This window comes from Ochotona princeps, chromosome 19, assembly GCF_030435755.1.
Source record: "Ochotona princeps isolate mOchPri1 chromosome 19, mOchPri1.hap1, whole genome shotgun sequence".
NCBI classification, from domain to species: Eukaryota; Metazoa; Chordata; class Mammalia; order Lagomorpha; family Ochotonidae; genus Ochotona; species Ochotona princeps.
The window spans coordinates 50,144,139-50,160,333 of record NC_080850.1 but is presented as its reverse complement, the minus strand read 5'-3'; the positions used below and the strand labels follow the sequence as shown (position 1 = coordinate 50,160,333).

Below are 16,195 nucleotides of genomic sequence, written 5' to 3'. Positions count from 1 at the left end.
ACGCAGGATGCCAGGCAGGGGCCATGTCAGCATGCCAGTGCCCGACAGACACTTCACAGTCCGTGTTATCTTCCTAGGTTTCTCTCAACCCTGTGCTTCTCCTTTTCTGCCTCCAGCTCCACCTCAGCGCCATGGTCAGGGGCAACAGGACCTTCCCGGGGGACTTCATCCTGGCAGGGCTCTTTCCCCAGGCCGGCACAGCAGGGCTGCTGTTCATTGTTATCTGTGCAGTCTTCTTCACAGCCATGCTGGCCAACGGCGTCATGGTCTTCCTGATCCACACGGACACCCAGCTGCACACGCCCATGTACTTCCTCCTCAGCCACCTGTCGCTCATCGACATGATGTACATCTCCACCATCGTGCCCAAAATGTTGGTCAACTATCTGCAGGGCCACGGCACCATCTCCTTCGTGGGGTGCACCGCCCAGTTCTTCCTCTACATGGGTTTTGTGGGCACCGAGTTTTTCCTGCTGGGCCTCATGGCCTATGACCGCTACGTGGCCATCTGCAACCCGCTACGGTACCCGGTGCTCATGAGCCGCCGCGTCTGCTGGCTCATCCTGGCCAGCTCCTGGTCTGGTGGGGCCCTGGACAGCTTCCTCCTCACACCCCTGACCATGAGGCTCCCATTCTGTGCATCACACAGGATTAACCACTTCTTCTGTGAGGCACCCACCATGCTGAGGCTGGCCTGCGGGAACAAAGCTGCCTATGAGAGGGTCATGTACGCCTGCTGCGTCACAATGCTGCTGCTCCCCTTCTCCGTGGTGGTGGTGTCCTACGCCCAGATCCTGGCCACCGTGCACCGGATGAGGTCAGCAGAGGGAAAGAGGAAGGCTTTTGCCACCTGTGCCTCACACATGGTGGTGGTGACACTGTTCTACGGGGCCGCCCTGTACACCTACATGCTGCCCCCATCTTACCACACTCCGGCCCAGGACAAGGTCTTCTCTGCCTTCTACACCATCCTCACCCCCTTGTTAAACCCACTCATCTACAGTCTGCGCAACAGGGACGTGGCAGGGGCCTGGAAGAGAGTCTTGGCAAGACGTCGAGGGGTATGTGGTGTCTCCAAGAAGGAATTCTAGATCTTACACTCCACGCATGTGCCACAGCCTTTGTATCAGAGGGGCACAGCTGGGCTTCCATCTTGGCACATTTGACTATACCAGACCTACACACACACTGGGTGGCTTTATTCATTCTTGGTTTCCACTAGTTCCAGCTCTCATCCCAGCTCTGGCTGAATTCATGGCTACCACTGTCCTGGCTGGCTAATGTTTCACATTCAGCCCATCTTCAGTGTCCTCATTTGTACCATGATTTGGATTCCGTTGCTTAAACCACCATTAACGGATCCCACGGAGTGTCTAGGGCCATCCGCACATGAATGACATTGGAAAACACCTGAGGTACTGTCACACCTCAGAGACGCAGGGCATCTGGCTTGGCAGCCAGGACAAGGATGAAGGCACCATGTGCCAGCCTGTGTCAGCATCTCCCTGCCCCTGCCTCCACTCTCCTGCCAATGCAGTCCCGAGAGAAAGCTGTGATGGACCCGGAGTTCTTGTCTCTGCCATCCATGCAAGAGACCAAGAAGCTCTTGGCCTTGGGCAGGGCTGTGGGGATCTGAGGACTTAATCAACAGATGGCGTTCTCTGTCTCTGTGCCTTGAAGAATAAAGAGCAAAATAAAACAAAAAACCAGCAATAGACGTTCAGGGAAATACCTACGTTAGGACGCTGAGATTTAGAAATTTCAGAAACCTCTTATTTGACAGACAATTGGAAAAAATACTCTTTTTTCTAAATCTGCCAGTAGAGAAAATGACTCATGAGGTTTTGTATAAATGGAAAATGAAGGTTCCGTAAGTCCAGGAGTGTACTCTGCTGTGTTTTCTGTAGGACAAATAACTATGGTTGAGAAAGGAGGTGGGGGTGACTCATTAGCCCTGCCCACTTTCATCTCTAGTCCCATAGGGTTTGCAATTGTGGATGTGTAGTTCCATATCTTTTGTGTACTCGGTGACCAGCACATGTTTCTCTATAGCACCGACTTGCACTGGCAAGCAGTACAGATAAAGGAAATGCCAGCTCTTCATCCAGAGCTTAGGGCTGGAGGCTCACTCTAAATGACTGAGTGCTGTTTCTTTTGGAGAAGCTAAGACCTGGAGGCAGGCATTTGGTCTGAGTTTTGGGCCAGCTCATGGGGATTGGTCAGGACCACCTCCCAGGCTCTGACCCCTCTGCATGACTCCAGGCCAGGACATGGGGACTGAGACCAAGTCCCAGTCTCTGGCCCCTCTGCTCCACCCTGAGAGGTCCTGTGCTCTGGCCAGGCTGGGTGCAGTGATTAACTCAAACTCAGCCTCTGGCAGTGGTGGGGCTAGCTCAGGTTCCTCTGTAATCCATTGTGGGTGTGTCTGGCTTTGCTGGGGTGTGGGCACTGGGCTGAGTAAGTCCTTGGGGAGGTGGGCCTGCTCCTCTCCCATGGGCAGAGCTGCTGGTCACAAGCCGGGACTGCTTTCCAGGGCCCGTCTCCAGGTTGACACACCAGGCTGACTGAAGAGCTGCGTTTCCTCCATACTCTGCTCTGCCTCCTGTGCATGGAAGGAAACACCCATGCTGGGCCCCCTGAGTGGTGGGAGGCAGGTGCTCTGTGTCCCCCGAGGTCCGACTTCTCTCTCACCAGGTCGTGCAGCCCAGGAGAAGGTGGCTGCATGGCAGGTGAGTGCAGAGGACAAGCCGCCCCTGGAGCTGCCCCCATTCCACACCCAGGCCAGCTCCAGTCCAGGCTATTGCTCTGCACCTGGGCACAGCTGCTTGCTGGGAAACAGTCCTCTGAGCACTGGACCCCTGCCCTGTGTGGGAGACCCCTAGAGCTGCCGAATCCCTGGGTTCAGCCCGGCCCAGCCTTAGCTGTGCTGGCATTCGGGGAATAGATCTCTCTCCCCCCTCCTTCTCTCTCTCTCTCTCTCTCTCTCTCACTCTCTCTGTCTCACTCTCTTTCCTCTCTGTGTCATTCTGCCTTTTCAGATAAATAAATCAATATCTAAAAACAGGAGTGAGTGGAGTGTTTTTTTCTGTGTTTTGTGTTTTTTGGTTTTTATCTTCTGTGGCAAGTCTCCCCTCACCAAGGTTTCCCTGTAAATGTCAGCGAATTCTGCTCACTGGGCACGGGGAACCTCACCTGGCGCTCCCATGCTGATGCAGCCTCCGACAGAGCCTGAAACCACCGAGCCTTGGCCATGCCTGCAAGGAAAGTCAGCTGGCAGTGCCCAGAGGTCCAAGGGCATGACTTAGCACTGTGCCTGCACCAGGACAAACCAGCTATGAAAGTGCTGTTTGTGTTCACCAAGGAACTGGCAAGACCTCAGACCCAGGACCGAGCCCAGTGTGGTAAGCAAACCATTTACACGACAGGTGAATTCCCAGGCAAGCTGTGACAGCACGATCCCACACATGATGGTTGACACAGCTTGAAAAATTGCAGACTGTATAATGTACATTATAGAAACATCAACATTGTGGAAAAATATGAAAATATGTACATTTGTACATTCAATGACTGTGTAAGCAAAGGCAATGTTAACTCCATATAAAATTACCAGTAACGGTTGCAGATAAGAAATAAATTAACATGTAAAAATCAGAAGACTTATAATGTGCCAGAAAAAAAAATAGAAAAATGACAAATAAAAAAGTAATAATAGGTAAAATAATTGTGGACAAATTTAATGATAAAAGTAAAATGAGAAGTAACATATACCCAGAACATGCATGTGGACACACACACAGCACACACGTCTCTGTATGACCCACATCTACACCAGCCACGCATGCCACACAGCACACACAAAGCACACACCTCACTCACATACACATATCTGCACACTACACACGTGCATATCTATACACCACTCCCAAAGCATAGTTCTTTTTAAAAATGTATCTTTATAGCCATAAGAGACAAAGAGACAGAATGAGATCACTCCCCGGATGTTCAGCACAGCCAGGGCCTCAGCATCTGCAATAGCAGGAGGCTGCAGGCAGAAGCCGACCCGGGACTGGAACTTGGGCATTGAGGATGGAACATGGCCTTCCTTGTCACTTCTCCACTGCTAAGCCATACACCCACCCCAAGCACAAGTCCCAGGAAGGAAGTTCCTGAGTGAATCACGGGACTGAACGCACTCCTGCGTGGGAAGAGGAATTCAGGCTGTCAGGCACTGTCCCGTGAGTGACACGGCTGATGCTGACTGAGGGGGACCGTGAGGGGGTGACATGGCTGACCCTGCTCTCAGGAGAGCTAGGAGGGGACAGTATGGCTTATGCTGCTTCGAGGGGAGCCATGAGCGGACTGCACCAAGAATAGGGAAAACACACCAAATGAACAAAGCTATGCACGCATGTCAATCTTCTCTCCCCAAACTAAACCTAGTTTATAGTTCTATTCCACGCACTTCTGGAAGTCCATTTGTGTGTGTATACACGCTTGCCCATGCATCTACACATACAGTGTACAGCACTTTTGTGAAGTTAACCACCTGTGTGAGGCAAGCTTAGCAGCCACAACGGCAAGGACATTCAACAGGTGAGACCCTGCTCAGCGATCCGTGGCACTCCACCTTTGTTCCCCCAGGCCTCTGAGCAAGTCCTCTGCTGGAGGGCCCAGGATGGTCCAGGTGAGTGGGGTGGCGGGGAGGGGAACAGCAGCAGAGGCACCTCCTCCAAGCCCCATGGCTGGGAGCCGGAAGGCACTCTTCCGCCCGTCACTGTGTGTTGGCTGTGGCCCATGTGCCTCACGGAATCCCCCCAGGCCTCCAGGGAGGGGTGCCTGCTCTTTTCAGCAGTGCCCACAGCTCCCGGGAAACTACTTATGCTCCTGGCTCCTCCCAGGCTGTGCACTCCCTGCTGTGCAGGGACCCTGGCCAGGTGAGTCCAGCTGAGGGGCTGTGCCTACCTGCCAGTCTGGCTACTTCTTCAAACCTGCTTTTCCCCTTGGGTTGCTCAGTACTTCCTGATGCAAATGGCAAGCAGCTGTTTCCACACCTTTCTAGAAGGAGGGAGAGTCCTGTGACTGATCTGTGATGGATGCAATTTCCAGGGTTGCTGGGACAGTCTCCGTTCATTTGAGATTCTACTGACTGCAAGGTGTTTCATGAAACAGCTCACAGTAACCTGCTGTCTGCCTCTCTGTGCTGACCCTGTCCTCAGCTGGTGACCGCTGAGCCTGCAGTGCCAGTTCCTCAGCGTCACATGCAGATGACCCCTGTGCACATGGAGTGACCACATCCCGAGAGCCCTCCTGAGGGGACACCCACCACAGTGCATTGCTGGCACCCTCACCTCTCTACAGGCCAATGCAGAAGGTAAGTCCACCAGAGGTAGTCGCTGTCCCCTGCACAGCAGCCTGTTCTGCGTCCCTTGTCCCTTGTACCTAGTGCCTGCTCTGCTCATCACTAAGTCACTAGTTTCACTAAGTCATGCCTGCTGCTCTCATCTGTAGTCACTGCTGGTCCCAGCGGCCAGCCAGAGCAGCCAGCTGCAGATTGAAGCTCTCAGGAGGTGACTGGCTGAGTTTAGGTAAAGGTGGGCTTTTGGATAACTTTTATTTAAAAAAATCTTTTATTTCTAGTGGGAAGTCAGAGTTACAGAGAGGAGGAGAGACAGAGAGGAAGATCTTCCATCTGCAGGTCACCTTCCCAAGTGACCGCAATGGCCGGAGCTGAGCCACTTCGATGCCAGGAGCCTCTTCCTGGTCTCCCATGAGGGTGCAGGGTCCCAGGCTTTGGGTGGTCCTCAATTGCTTTCCCAGGCCACAAGCTGGGAGCTGGACAGAAAGCAGGACCACCGGGATTAGAACTTGCGACCATATGGGATCCTGATGCATTCAAGGCAAGGACTTAAACCACCATGTTATCATGCCAGGCACTTGAAAACGTTTGATGGTGGTCAGGCATTAACTTTTTTTTCTGGATGGCTGCACTCCTTCTCTTACAGGAGAGGGCGATGAGGACGTGGAGCTGCAGCTGGCTGCTCTGTCGGCACAGAGCTGACTTCAGCCGGCGTCACACGAGCCCACTGGCCTCAAGCCCAGGCAATTTTGCCTTCCTATCCAAGAGGCAAGTGCTTGGCGAGTCATGTTCCCATCCTGATCAGAAGGGTGTGCAAGCATTGACCTTCCCGGGCTCCCTCAGCCGTGGCTCCCACACTGCTCATCCACCCCACCACGGAGCAGAGCAGTCTCCCGTCACACACTGCTCATCCACCCCACCACGGCGCAGAGCAGTCTCCCGTCACACACTGCTCATCCACCCCACCACGGCGCAGAGCAGTCTCCCCTCACACACTGCTCATCCACCCCACCACGGTGCAGAGCAGTCTCCCCTCACACACTGCTCATCCACCCCACCACAGCGCAGAGCAGTCTCCCGTCACAAACAGCAGGTCCCTCGGAGGTGGCCTTCCTGCAGTTTCTGTTCATGTTTCAGCCAGGAGGGCTGTTTGATAAGGGAATGTGGCTCTGAGTCATTCGCAATTGTCTCAGGAAATCAGTGTTTTACTATCAAATGACTTCACGATTCTTACTTCCATCTGAACTTGTTATTAGAGCTCTGTGTTGAAATGCTGAGCAGAATATAGGCAGAAGGCTGGAATGTGTATTTGCATTAGGTGTCAGAATTGTACTACAGGCTGCCACCTGTCAGCGTGGAAGCCATGCAGACCTCATCTGGGTGTGCAGTCCCTGGAACCAACAAGTAGCCTGAGTCAGCCTGACAGTATTCGACACCAGCCACAGCCCGTGCCTGCTTCACCAAGAGCCTTTGCCTTGCTGTGTCATCCAATGCAGGATGAGCATTCCAAGCCCCTCAGAGCTGCTAGGAGCTGCTGCAGGTTTGGCAGCAAGACACACATTGTTCTAGGAGTCTCCCAAATGCTGCTTGCCCCATGTCGAGGGGTGTTTGGAGGGAAGAGCAGACAGTCCAGCCACTGAAGCAGCTCCATGAACACTGTCTGCCTGGGCCCACAAACCCAGCAGTTCGGAGGTGTTTGCAGCTTTCTTAGAGATCCTGGGAGTCCTTCCACACCTGCCAGGAGGTTTGAGATCATTTGCATAGAAGTAAACACTGCCAGTTTACTTTGCATTGTGGACGATTTATGACACCAAACATAAACACCACACCTGTGCTTTGTGGCTCTTACTTGATCCACAGCACAGCCCTGCATGTGTTAGCTCAACCTCACAGAAACAGGTTCTGAGGTCCAGGACATCTGCAGATTCCCCACGTCAGGGCCAGGCACAGACCGGGCTCTGCCTTGATCCAGAGCAGCTTCTCGAATCTTAGAGCACAGGTCATTCACGGACACTGTGGCTTCACCCGAAGCAAGATGAGCTGCCTGCACCCAGTGGGCACTCTGCGCCACAGGCCCTCTCACCCCTTGGCCAGGGAGCCCGTGAACCCACATCAGCAAACGTTCATTGGAATCATAGAATGCTGGGGTACCCAGCCCACTGACAAAGCAGTTCTAGGTTAAGGCAGAGCGGAGGGGTCTCCAGGACTGGCACGATGGGGCTCTCTGTTCACAGGCAGGACAGACAGAGGAAGTCAGGACTGGGCATGCTGGCACTCTCCATCCTCAGCACTCTTACTTGTAAGAGGAGGATGCTCTGTCAGCTAGCAGCAGTGTGCCCTGAAGTCCTCACCCACTGTGCCCCGAGAATGAAAACTAGAAAGACGAGGAGAGATGAAGTACATCAGAACAGATGATGCAATCGTCTGCAGGAAGGTCCACGAAACCCACATCAATTATTCACGAACAGGCAAAGATAAACAAATAACGCGGTTTGCACCTGAAATGCGAGAGTTCTGATCGTTGTGACATGTGGGATCCACTGCCACTCAGGACTGAGTTTCTCTGATGACATAGATGCCGGTATGGACAGTTAAGGCCTGGACACACCCCCATGTGGGCACATTGGTGTGAAAGCCACTGTGGAAGTCTGGGCTGTGGGTGGGCATGGAGGACGGATGGAGACTGCCAGGGCCGAACCCTCTCCTGCTGGTGGGCCATGCAGGAGACACGGAATCCCTCTCCATTCTGCAGGAGCCAGGGACCTTGTCTGGGGTCCTTGGGGAAGGGGGAGTGTTGATGGAACAGAATTCCTGTTAGCACTGGGCGAGTCTTGTGCAATGCTGACACCGTGTTCTCCCTAATAATGTGTCTGTGCCATGCCATTGACTCAAATGCCCACATTTTCACATCCTTAGGGAATCGTTCGATGCATTTCATCAGCTCCCAACATGGTTAACTGTGTGCACAACCGTACCTTTGCCTTTCAGAAAGTTTGCTGTGGATTTTTTCTCTTTACCATCACGTAAAGTCACATGAGACTCAGCTGGTCCATTTCCTTCATTGCTAAACAATACAGAAAACCTCCAATTACCAAGACTGACAGGTGTATGGCCCAAGGTGTATACACCAGTGCTGGTTCCCCTGAACCCAAGTTGCTGCTCATGCTGTTAAAGCCAATCATAGCTGTGATGCTAACTTCTCATCATCCTAAAATTGAACTTTTCTTCTTACAGATAAAACAGCTTCTACGATGGCATGGACATTTGGTCCAGTAATTGGGATGCCAGTCAGCACACCTGCTTCCTATGTGGGAGTGTCTGCCTGCAACACTCTGCTGGTGTAGATGCTGGAGGTGGCAGGGATGCCTCAGGTAGCAGACCCCAGGTGTGACTTCCTGTGCAGGAGTGTCTGCCTGTAGCACTCTGCTGATGTAGATGCTGGAGGTGGCAGGGACGGCTCAGGCAGCAGACCCCAGGTGTGACTTCTAGTAGCGCACAGGTGAACACACATACATACTCAGGGGTGCACACCCCAGACTCCCACAGTGCACACCCAGGGGTTGTCACAGTACCCTATAGTCCCACAGCTGAACTCCTGTCCAGTGTGGAAAGAACTGTTAACTAACAATGACCCAATTTAAAAATGTGGCATAGATTAGTCACTAGCCATCAGTGTCTACATCCATACCAAGACAACTGTTTTCAGATGTTTTCTTTCAGCATTGACAAGTTTACTGCCTGGCATTAATCTCCGTGTTATTCTGACCCCCCTGGAAGAGCCATCATGTCACCTGGAAAACTCCAGACTCCCTCAGTGCCGCTGTGAGCCATGGACAGGCCCAACACAACCTCGACAGACTTCACCTTGGTGGGTTTGTTCGACAGCGGGGAGACCTCAGACCTGCTCTTTGTCGTGGTCTCCATTGTCTTCCTTGCCGCACTGATGGCCAATGGCGTCATGGTCTTCCTGATCCACACGGACACCCAGCTGCACACGCCCATGTACTTCCTCCTCAGCCACCTGTCGCTCATCGACATGATGTACATCTCCACCATCGTGCCCAAAATGTTGGTCAACTATCTGCAGGGCCACGGCACCATCTCCTTCGTGGGGTGCACCGCCCAGCACTTCCTCTACCTGACACTCGTGGGCGCCGAGTTTTTCCTGCTGGGCCTCATGGCCTATGACCGCTACGTGGCCATCTGCAACCCGCTGCGGTACCCGGTGCTCATGAGCCGCCGCGTCTGCTGGATGATCATCGGGGGCTCCTGGTCTGGCGGGGCCCTGGACGGCTTCCTGCTCACCCCCATCACCATGAGCTTCCCCTTCTGCCGGTCTCGGGAGATCAACCACTTCTTCTGTGAGGCGCCCGCAGTCCTGGAGCTGGTGTGCGCGGACACAGCCCTCTACCAGACCGTGATGTATGCCTGCTGCGTCCTGATGCTGCTCATCCCGTTCTCGGTGGTGATCGCATCCTACGCCCGGATCCTGACCACCGTGTACCGCATGAGCTCCGCGGAGGGCCGGAGGAAGGCCTTCGCCACCTGCTCGTCCCACATGACGGTGGTGACGCTGTTCTACGGGGCCGCCATGTACACCTACATGCTGCCGCGCTCCTACCACACCCCGGCCCAGGACAGAGTGCTCTCCGCCTTCTACACCATCCTCACCCCGCTGCTGAACCCCCTCATCTACAGCCTGCGCAACAAGGACGTCTCGGGGGCCCTGCGGAGGGCGCTGGGCAGAGTGAAAGGCTCTCACCGAGTGGCAGGAGGTGGCCTCTAAGGGCACCAGGACTGAGGTCGGGCCCCACGCCATCAGCAGACGGGGAGATGTGAAGAAAAACGGCAGCCCGGCAAGGATAACAATCAGCACTCAGAAAGTGTCCTGACTCTTATTCTCTGTTCCTTAGGCCTTTCCTTCCATTTGCCCCGTTCACACAAGTTTAAAAAAAGTCAGTAGTGAGCCCCAGAGTCACACACTGCAGTTTTGTCCTGGAATTTAGCTTCTGTAGGAGCGAACCTCCCGAGTGACAAGGGCAGGGACTGCACGCACGAACGTGGGTGAGAAGGCACTGGTGTGGTGGTTTGGGGCGCTGCTGGGTAAGCCTGGCTCCCCCAGGGCGGAGGGAAAGGCCACTTTTTCTGTCTCTGCCCCAGCCTCCAGGGAAGTGTGGCTTCCTGCATTCGCGCTCATCCACAAGGTGGCAGCCTTCAATCGCAGTGTTCTCAGCCACGGGACGCAATAAACTCACTCTGTGCTTGCGGGTTTTCAGTCAGAAAGAGTAACGAGCTTTTGCGTGACTGGATGCTATTCACCTGCAAAGTTGACACTGATTAAGACAGGAATGATTAGAGGAACCAATGTGAGAGCACGGGATGTCATCGGGGATATTCCAAAACTTTGGAGACTATGGGAGGTAAGAGTGAAATGTTTTTCTAATGTGTCCAGCGCCCTCAAAATGGAGTGTGCACCTGTCAGGGGTTGCCAGCAGCAGCCCAGGGACTGGAGACAAAACAAGGAGCAGCTTGCTCATGTGAGGGGCTCATGCAGGGGCCAAACGTAACCACGGCCATGATGCTATGGTCCTAAGCAGATTGGTCAGTCCCTGCCAAGACCAGCTTGCTGCCCTCCTCCTCCTATGCCTCGTGAGAAACATGCCACTGATTGTGAGTTCTAGTAACAGCAGTGGACCTCGGGGAAGTGGGGACTTCCACAAGACAGCAAGTTGAATGACTGCACAGAGGATTTGAGGGGGTGCAAGGAGGACTGAAGTAGCTGCACAGAGGTTTGATTCATGGGCCCCCGTCCTCCAGCAGCCTCACCCGTCCAAGTGTGTCCCTGCCCCCCAGCACCCTCACCCGTCCATATGTGTCTGTGGGCAACACAAACAGAGCCCAAGTACTCAGCTCACTTACAGTCCATTGAGGGAATCGGGGAGACAGGGAAGCACTTAAATGTCCCTTCACACAATACTGTGGTACAGGGACTGCAGCTGGGCAGCTCCTTTTGTGGGGCCCAATGGGCCATCCTTGATAGGATTCCTAACACAGAGGCACACATCATGTCAACCAGAAGTGCATGGTGACAGGCAAAAGTCAGACGTGGTGGTGCATGACGTCATATTAACCCAGCAGAGGCAGATGTCCTAATGCTACTGACAAGGTGCTACTCTGGAAAGCAGATCATGAAGAGCACAGCCCAGAGACGGCCTGTGTGGGGGTGGGCAGGTGGAGCATGTGAGGCAGGGACCAGGGCCTGCAGTTCCTATGGGATGGGGCGGGGGATGGGTAGGTGCAGCACGTGGGGTCTGGGCAAGGAATCCCTATGTGTGTGGAGTGGGGGATAGCATGCGGGGCCGGGAGTACAACATGTGGGCCGGGTGAGGTGCAACATGTGGGGCCTGGGCCAGGAGCAACTGCATGTGTGTTTGGTGGGGGGTAGCATGTGGACCCGGGAGCACTTGTGTGTGGCGGGGAGGGGGCAGCATATGGGGCCAGGAGCACCTGTGTGGAGGGGGGAGAAGGGGTAGCATGTGGAACCAGGAGCACCTGCGTGTGTGTTTCAGAGAAGGTACAACATGTGAGGCTGGAATCCCTATGTATGTGTTGGGGTGAGGTCCAGCATGTAAGGCCAGGAGCCCTGTGTGTGTGTTGGGGTGAGGTGCAGCCTGTGGGGCCACATGCTCCTGGGAGCTCCTGAGTTTCTCTTTCCCCATGTGAATGCTGAGCATGTGCCCAGTGCTCAGCTCCAGAAAATGCACCAAGCACTTTTTATGTAGATTGTGCTTCAATAAAAACCATGGCTCAAAGTGAATGCAATGTGTACAATACAACAGAATGGAAACAGGTTCAGTGCTACCTTGCTGTAGCATTCTGATTTCCTGAGAAGTGACATTTTAATAAAAGTGTGGTACAGACAGAAAGCTCCAGGGTGTAGCCTTCCAGGCAGATGGCACACACGGGACAGGCATGGCGAGTGTTGCAGATCAAGAGGAAGTGATGGGTAGGGGGCATGCACCTGAACACAGGTGGGCTGGGTCGGGGGGCTTGCAATGCTGCGTACAAAAGCTCAAGTTTCACCTAGACTGAAGGGAATGGCCATGGCAGTGTGCTAAGCACAGGAAAGACAGACTGTGACCTGAACAGGGAGAATGTGTTCTGGAAGAGAGGGGACCATATGGGAAGCACTGAGGCAGAAAGACCTCCAGGAGGCTCACGGTCCCAGCATGGGTTGGAGCGCTGGCAGCAGAGGCAATGGCAGGTGGGACCTTGAGGTGGGATTTGAGTGCTAGCAGCAGAAACCGATGATTCAGTCATGCCAATTAATGTGTTCAGTACCAAGTGCTCACAGCATGAACCACGAGAGAGCAAGAGCCAGGGGAGGCCCTGCAAATGTGGGTCATGGGCAGGACCTAATGCAGGGGCAGAGGGCAGAGGGCAGGGGCAGAAGTCAGAGTGTGGGGTAGAGGGAAGGGGGCAGAGGCAGAGGGCAGAGGGCAGGGACAGAGGTCTGAATGTGGGGTAGAGGGAAGAGGGCAGAGGCAGAGGGCAGAGGGCAGGGGCAGAAGTCAGAGTGTGGGGTAGAGGGAAGAGGGCAGAGAGCAGGGGCAGGTCAGAGGGCAGTGGAAGCCCTCAGTTTGAGCATTGTTTCCCAGAGGAGGAGTGTGATACTTGCAAGAAAGTGAGGAGAAGAGAGGATTTGCATTGCTCTTAGCCCAGATATTTGACTGCTTTACTGTTTCTAGTGTGTGTTAAGTGCGGGGTGATGCTGGGTATTCTCTTGTAGTGTGTTAGAGGAAGATGACTACATACAAGCTGCATAGGTAGGCAGTGGGGCAGGTCCTCGTGTCTCCTTTGGCTTTGAAGACAAGAAGTGGTAATAATTGGAAGTGACGAGACAGCAGAAACATTTCCAAAGTAACACCATGAGCCAAGTAGAAGAGAACTGAGCTGGAGTCGCAGAGGCCCGCCCTCTGTTGCAACGACAGTTTAATTATTTCAGTTCTTTGCACGCTGAAAGACTGCAATTTTCCTGAGTTGCAAAAGGTAAGGTGAAGAAGTTTGTCAGATTTCCAGGAGCCGTGTAATTGTAGGCTGGGGACAAAGCTACCCCAGGGAGGACCATTCTGGCACTGGATGCGCTTCCAGATGGGAATACTGGTCCTCCGCCATGACGCAAGCACTGCTGTTTAATGGCAAGGTCTTTGTTCTCAGCTGCCTCGAAGGAGCTGCTACCGGCCTCCTTCACTTCAGCCTGTTGTTACAGGCTCAGGCCACTGTTTCTGGCTCCTTGCGCTGTCCATCTCTCCTGGTCTCTGTTAAGGGAGTCACACAGGCTCGCGACTGACTTTAGCCTCACGTGACAAAATGTAGCTCCACACTCCCACCTCACCTGTGCCTTTGAATTCACAGCCACAGCTGGCCTGCACATCCCTGGCTCTCCCTCTGGTCTCTGCTTCATGTCCACACTCCTGGCTCTCCCTCTCTGCTTCACGTCCACACTCCTGGCCTCTCTGCTCCGGTCTCTGCCTCACGTCCACACACCCCAGGTCTTCAGGGTCGGGTAGATGATTGCTTCTGCCTCTCAGACACCTACCCATATCAGACGTGAGAGGCAATAAGCGGCCACACTGACTCGCTCAGTTCTGATCTTTCTCTGAGTAAGAGCTGGTTGGCAGTGAGAGCGTCAGATTCAAGGGAGCTGCTGTGCCAGGTAAGTAACTCGTCTCAGTCACAGGCCTTCCTTCCACCAGCTCCTGGGCTTGCTGAACCTTGGTTCAAATGACAGAAACTTGGGTGGTCCCGAGGCCGACATATCCTGGCATCCTGAGTACAGGAATCTGGGCTCCAATGCTGCCCAGGCAACTTCAGCCTTTTGCCGTTATTCCCGCTCAGCTGCTCCGAAGGCTCTGGGGCAGGCTGTGTGCACCAGAACACAGGGGACTGCCCCCAGGAGAGCTCCAGGCAGGCTGGGTTCCATGTGAAGCTTGAGCCAAGTGTTCACTGTGCAAACAGGGGATTCAGTCAGGGGATGCTAAATGACTGGAAGGTCAAGGGGTTTGTCTAGCAGGTGTGTGCTAGTCCATCTCCTCAGGTACTTCACAGATAGCTCCACAGAGTTCATTGTTACCGTGTCCTCCAGCCCTACTCCAAGAGACATGCCACACACTCCCACTTGATGCTTACAGGGGACAGGACTGAGAGCGGTTACCAGACACCCAGGAACTCACATGGGTGTGAACATCCCACCCCAAATTTTGCTTAGTGTCCACGGCACCACACACCAAGGGCCAAGGATGTGCAGGTGTCCAGGGTAGAAACAGGTAGGGAAGACACCTGTTCAGCTTTTGCTGAGATCACACCTGGCTCTGTGTTCAGGACACGGGTCTGCCCCTTTGCTGCTACTGAAATACAAGATTCTCTGTCATGATAAAGATGTGCCAGATGGTCTTCGTGTAGGAAGCGTATTTTAGCCTACAAGAAGAATCGGAACTTGCTGTGGAGATACTGCTGAGAAGCGCTAGTGCTTGAGTTCACACAGGACTGATGGCTCGCAGGGTGGCCATCGTCCATCCCACTTCCCCCAGAAGTGTCTACCTGGATCACCTGCATCATGCCTGGTCCTCACGAGCCTTCTAGGACGTGCAAGTGCCTCGTGGGTGAGGTGGCACCAGCCCTCCTCGCACAGCAGGACTTGGCAGAACATCAGAAAGGAAACGGAAACGGCCTGCCTGCTTTGGGGTTTGTGGTCAAAGGACGGAAGCCATAGGGAGGCAGCAGGCAAGGCTCTGGGGCTGTCACTGCTGCTTCGATCGCCCTGTGACTAGTCCAGCACCCAGTTTCAGTAGAATAGCTCGCACCTGCCCATGGGCACGCATGTCACGTGTTCACACACCAATAGGAAGTGGTGGAACTCAGGGAGAAGGCCACTCCTTCCCATCCCTCCTTCCACTGAGCTGTGTTTGTTGAAGAACAGGAATGAGGGCTCACTGGCAGGATCTTAAAAAAAGAAATTAATTAAATGCTTTCATTTATTGAGAAGCCCATGTTATTTAATTTTCAGCACAGACAAAATGTATTAAAATTTTGTACTTTTTGAAACTAGACAAGGGCATGAAGAGAATTTTGCATTATTCTGCCTCTGTAGGGTGAGTAGCTCTTGAAAATAAACTCAGACTACAAAGAGACAGTGAATATCTTAACTGCATACATGTCTGACCGACAGTTGAGAGGAAACCCTCCTGGGGGGTGTCCTAAGCCATGCAAGGGTGGGGACAGTAGGCCCAGTGGGAATCTTTGCTATGGCCACTGCCACCACTGCCCTGTCTCCCAGTGCTCGTCCCTCCCAGGTTCTCCCTGGAGGCCCAGGAGGGAGGAAAACCCCAGGGGATCCCAATCAGAAGCATTCTCAAAGTGTACCTGTGAACAGTCTGGTCTCCACCTTAGGATCTGGGCAGGCAGAGTCGCGTCTGAGAGTTTATCTACTTAATTGACTGTAGGGTTTAGGCCTTTCAACACAGAAGCAAGGGAAATCTTTGTGGAGGGAGGGAGCCTATGCCCACTCTGGCCCGTTGGGCGATGGCAGAGAGGATCTGTGCTGTCCCCTACTGCCCAGAGCCCCACGTCTCGGAACACTGCTGAGCCTGTCGGCCTCATTCTTGATCAGCAGCATAGGTAAAGTGTTGCTCTAGCAGGCCACAGGACTGCTGGGAAAGGCAAGCTGAACAAAGCTTACGGACTGCTTGCTATCAATGGGCGCTCACACTGCTACACATGACATTCTCTAACTGGGCTTTTAAAAACTTTTTATTTTTCATGATCCAGTTCCGTAGG

General features: G+C 53.6%; 2 protein-coding genes across 2 annotated transcripts; both read left to right on the top strand.

Annotated features, from left to right (window-relative positions):
* Positions 1-131: 131 nt before the first annotated feature.
* LOC101520016 (olfactory receptor 2T6) lies at positions 132-1,091 on the top strand. Its single transcript, XM_004586560.2, has one exon. The coding sequence runs from the start codon at positions 132-134 to the stop codon at positions 1,089-1,091; it is 960 nt and encodes a 319-aa protein (XP_004586617.2).
* An 8,097-nt stretch (positions 1,092-9,188) lies between these two features.
* On the top strand, positions 9,189-10,145 carry LOC101520262 (olfactory receptor 2T1-like). Its single transcript, XM_004586561.2, has one exon. The coding sequence runs from the start codon at positions 9,189-9,191 to the stop codon at positions 10,143-10,145; it is 957 nt and encodes a 318-aa protein (XP_004586618.2).
* The last annotated feature ends 6,050 nt before the right edge of the window (positions 10,146-16,195 follow it).

Bases quoted from the DNA above. Each gene is read 5' to 3' on its own strand.
- LOC101520016 (XM_004586560.2), top strand. From the start codon at position 132: ATGGTCAGGGGCAACAGGACCTTCCCGGGGGACTTCATCCTGGCAGGG.
- LOC101520262 (XM_004586561.2), top strand. From the start codon at position 9,189: ATGGACAGGCCCAACACAACCTCGACAGACTTCACCTTGGTGGGTTTG.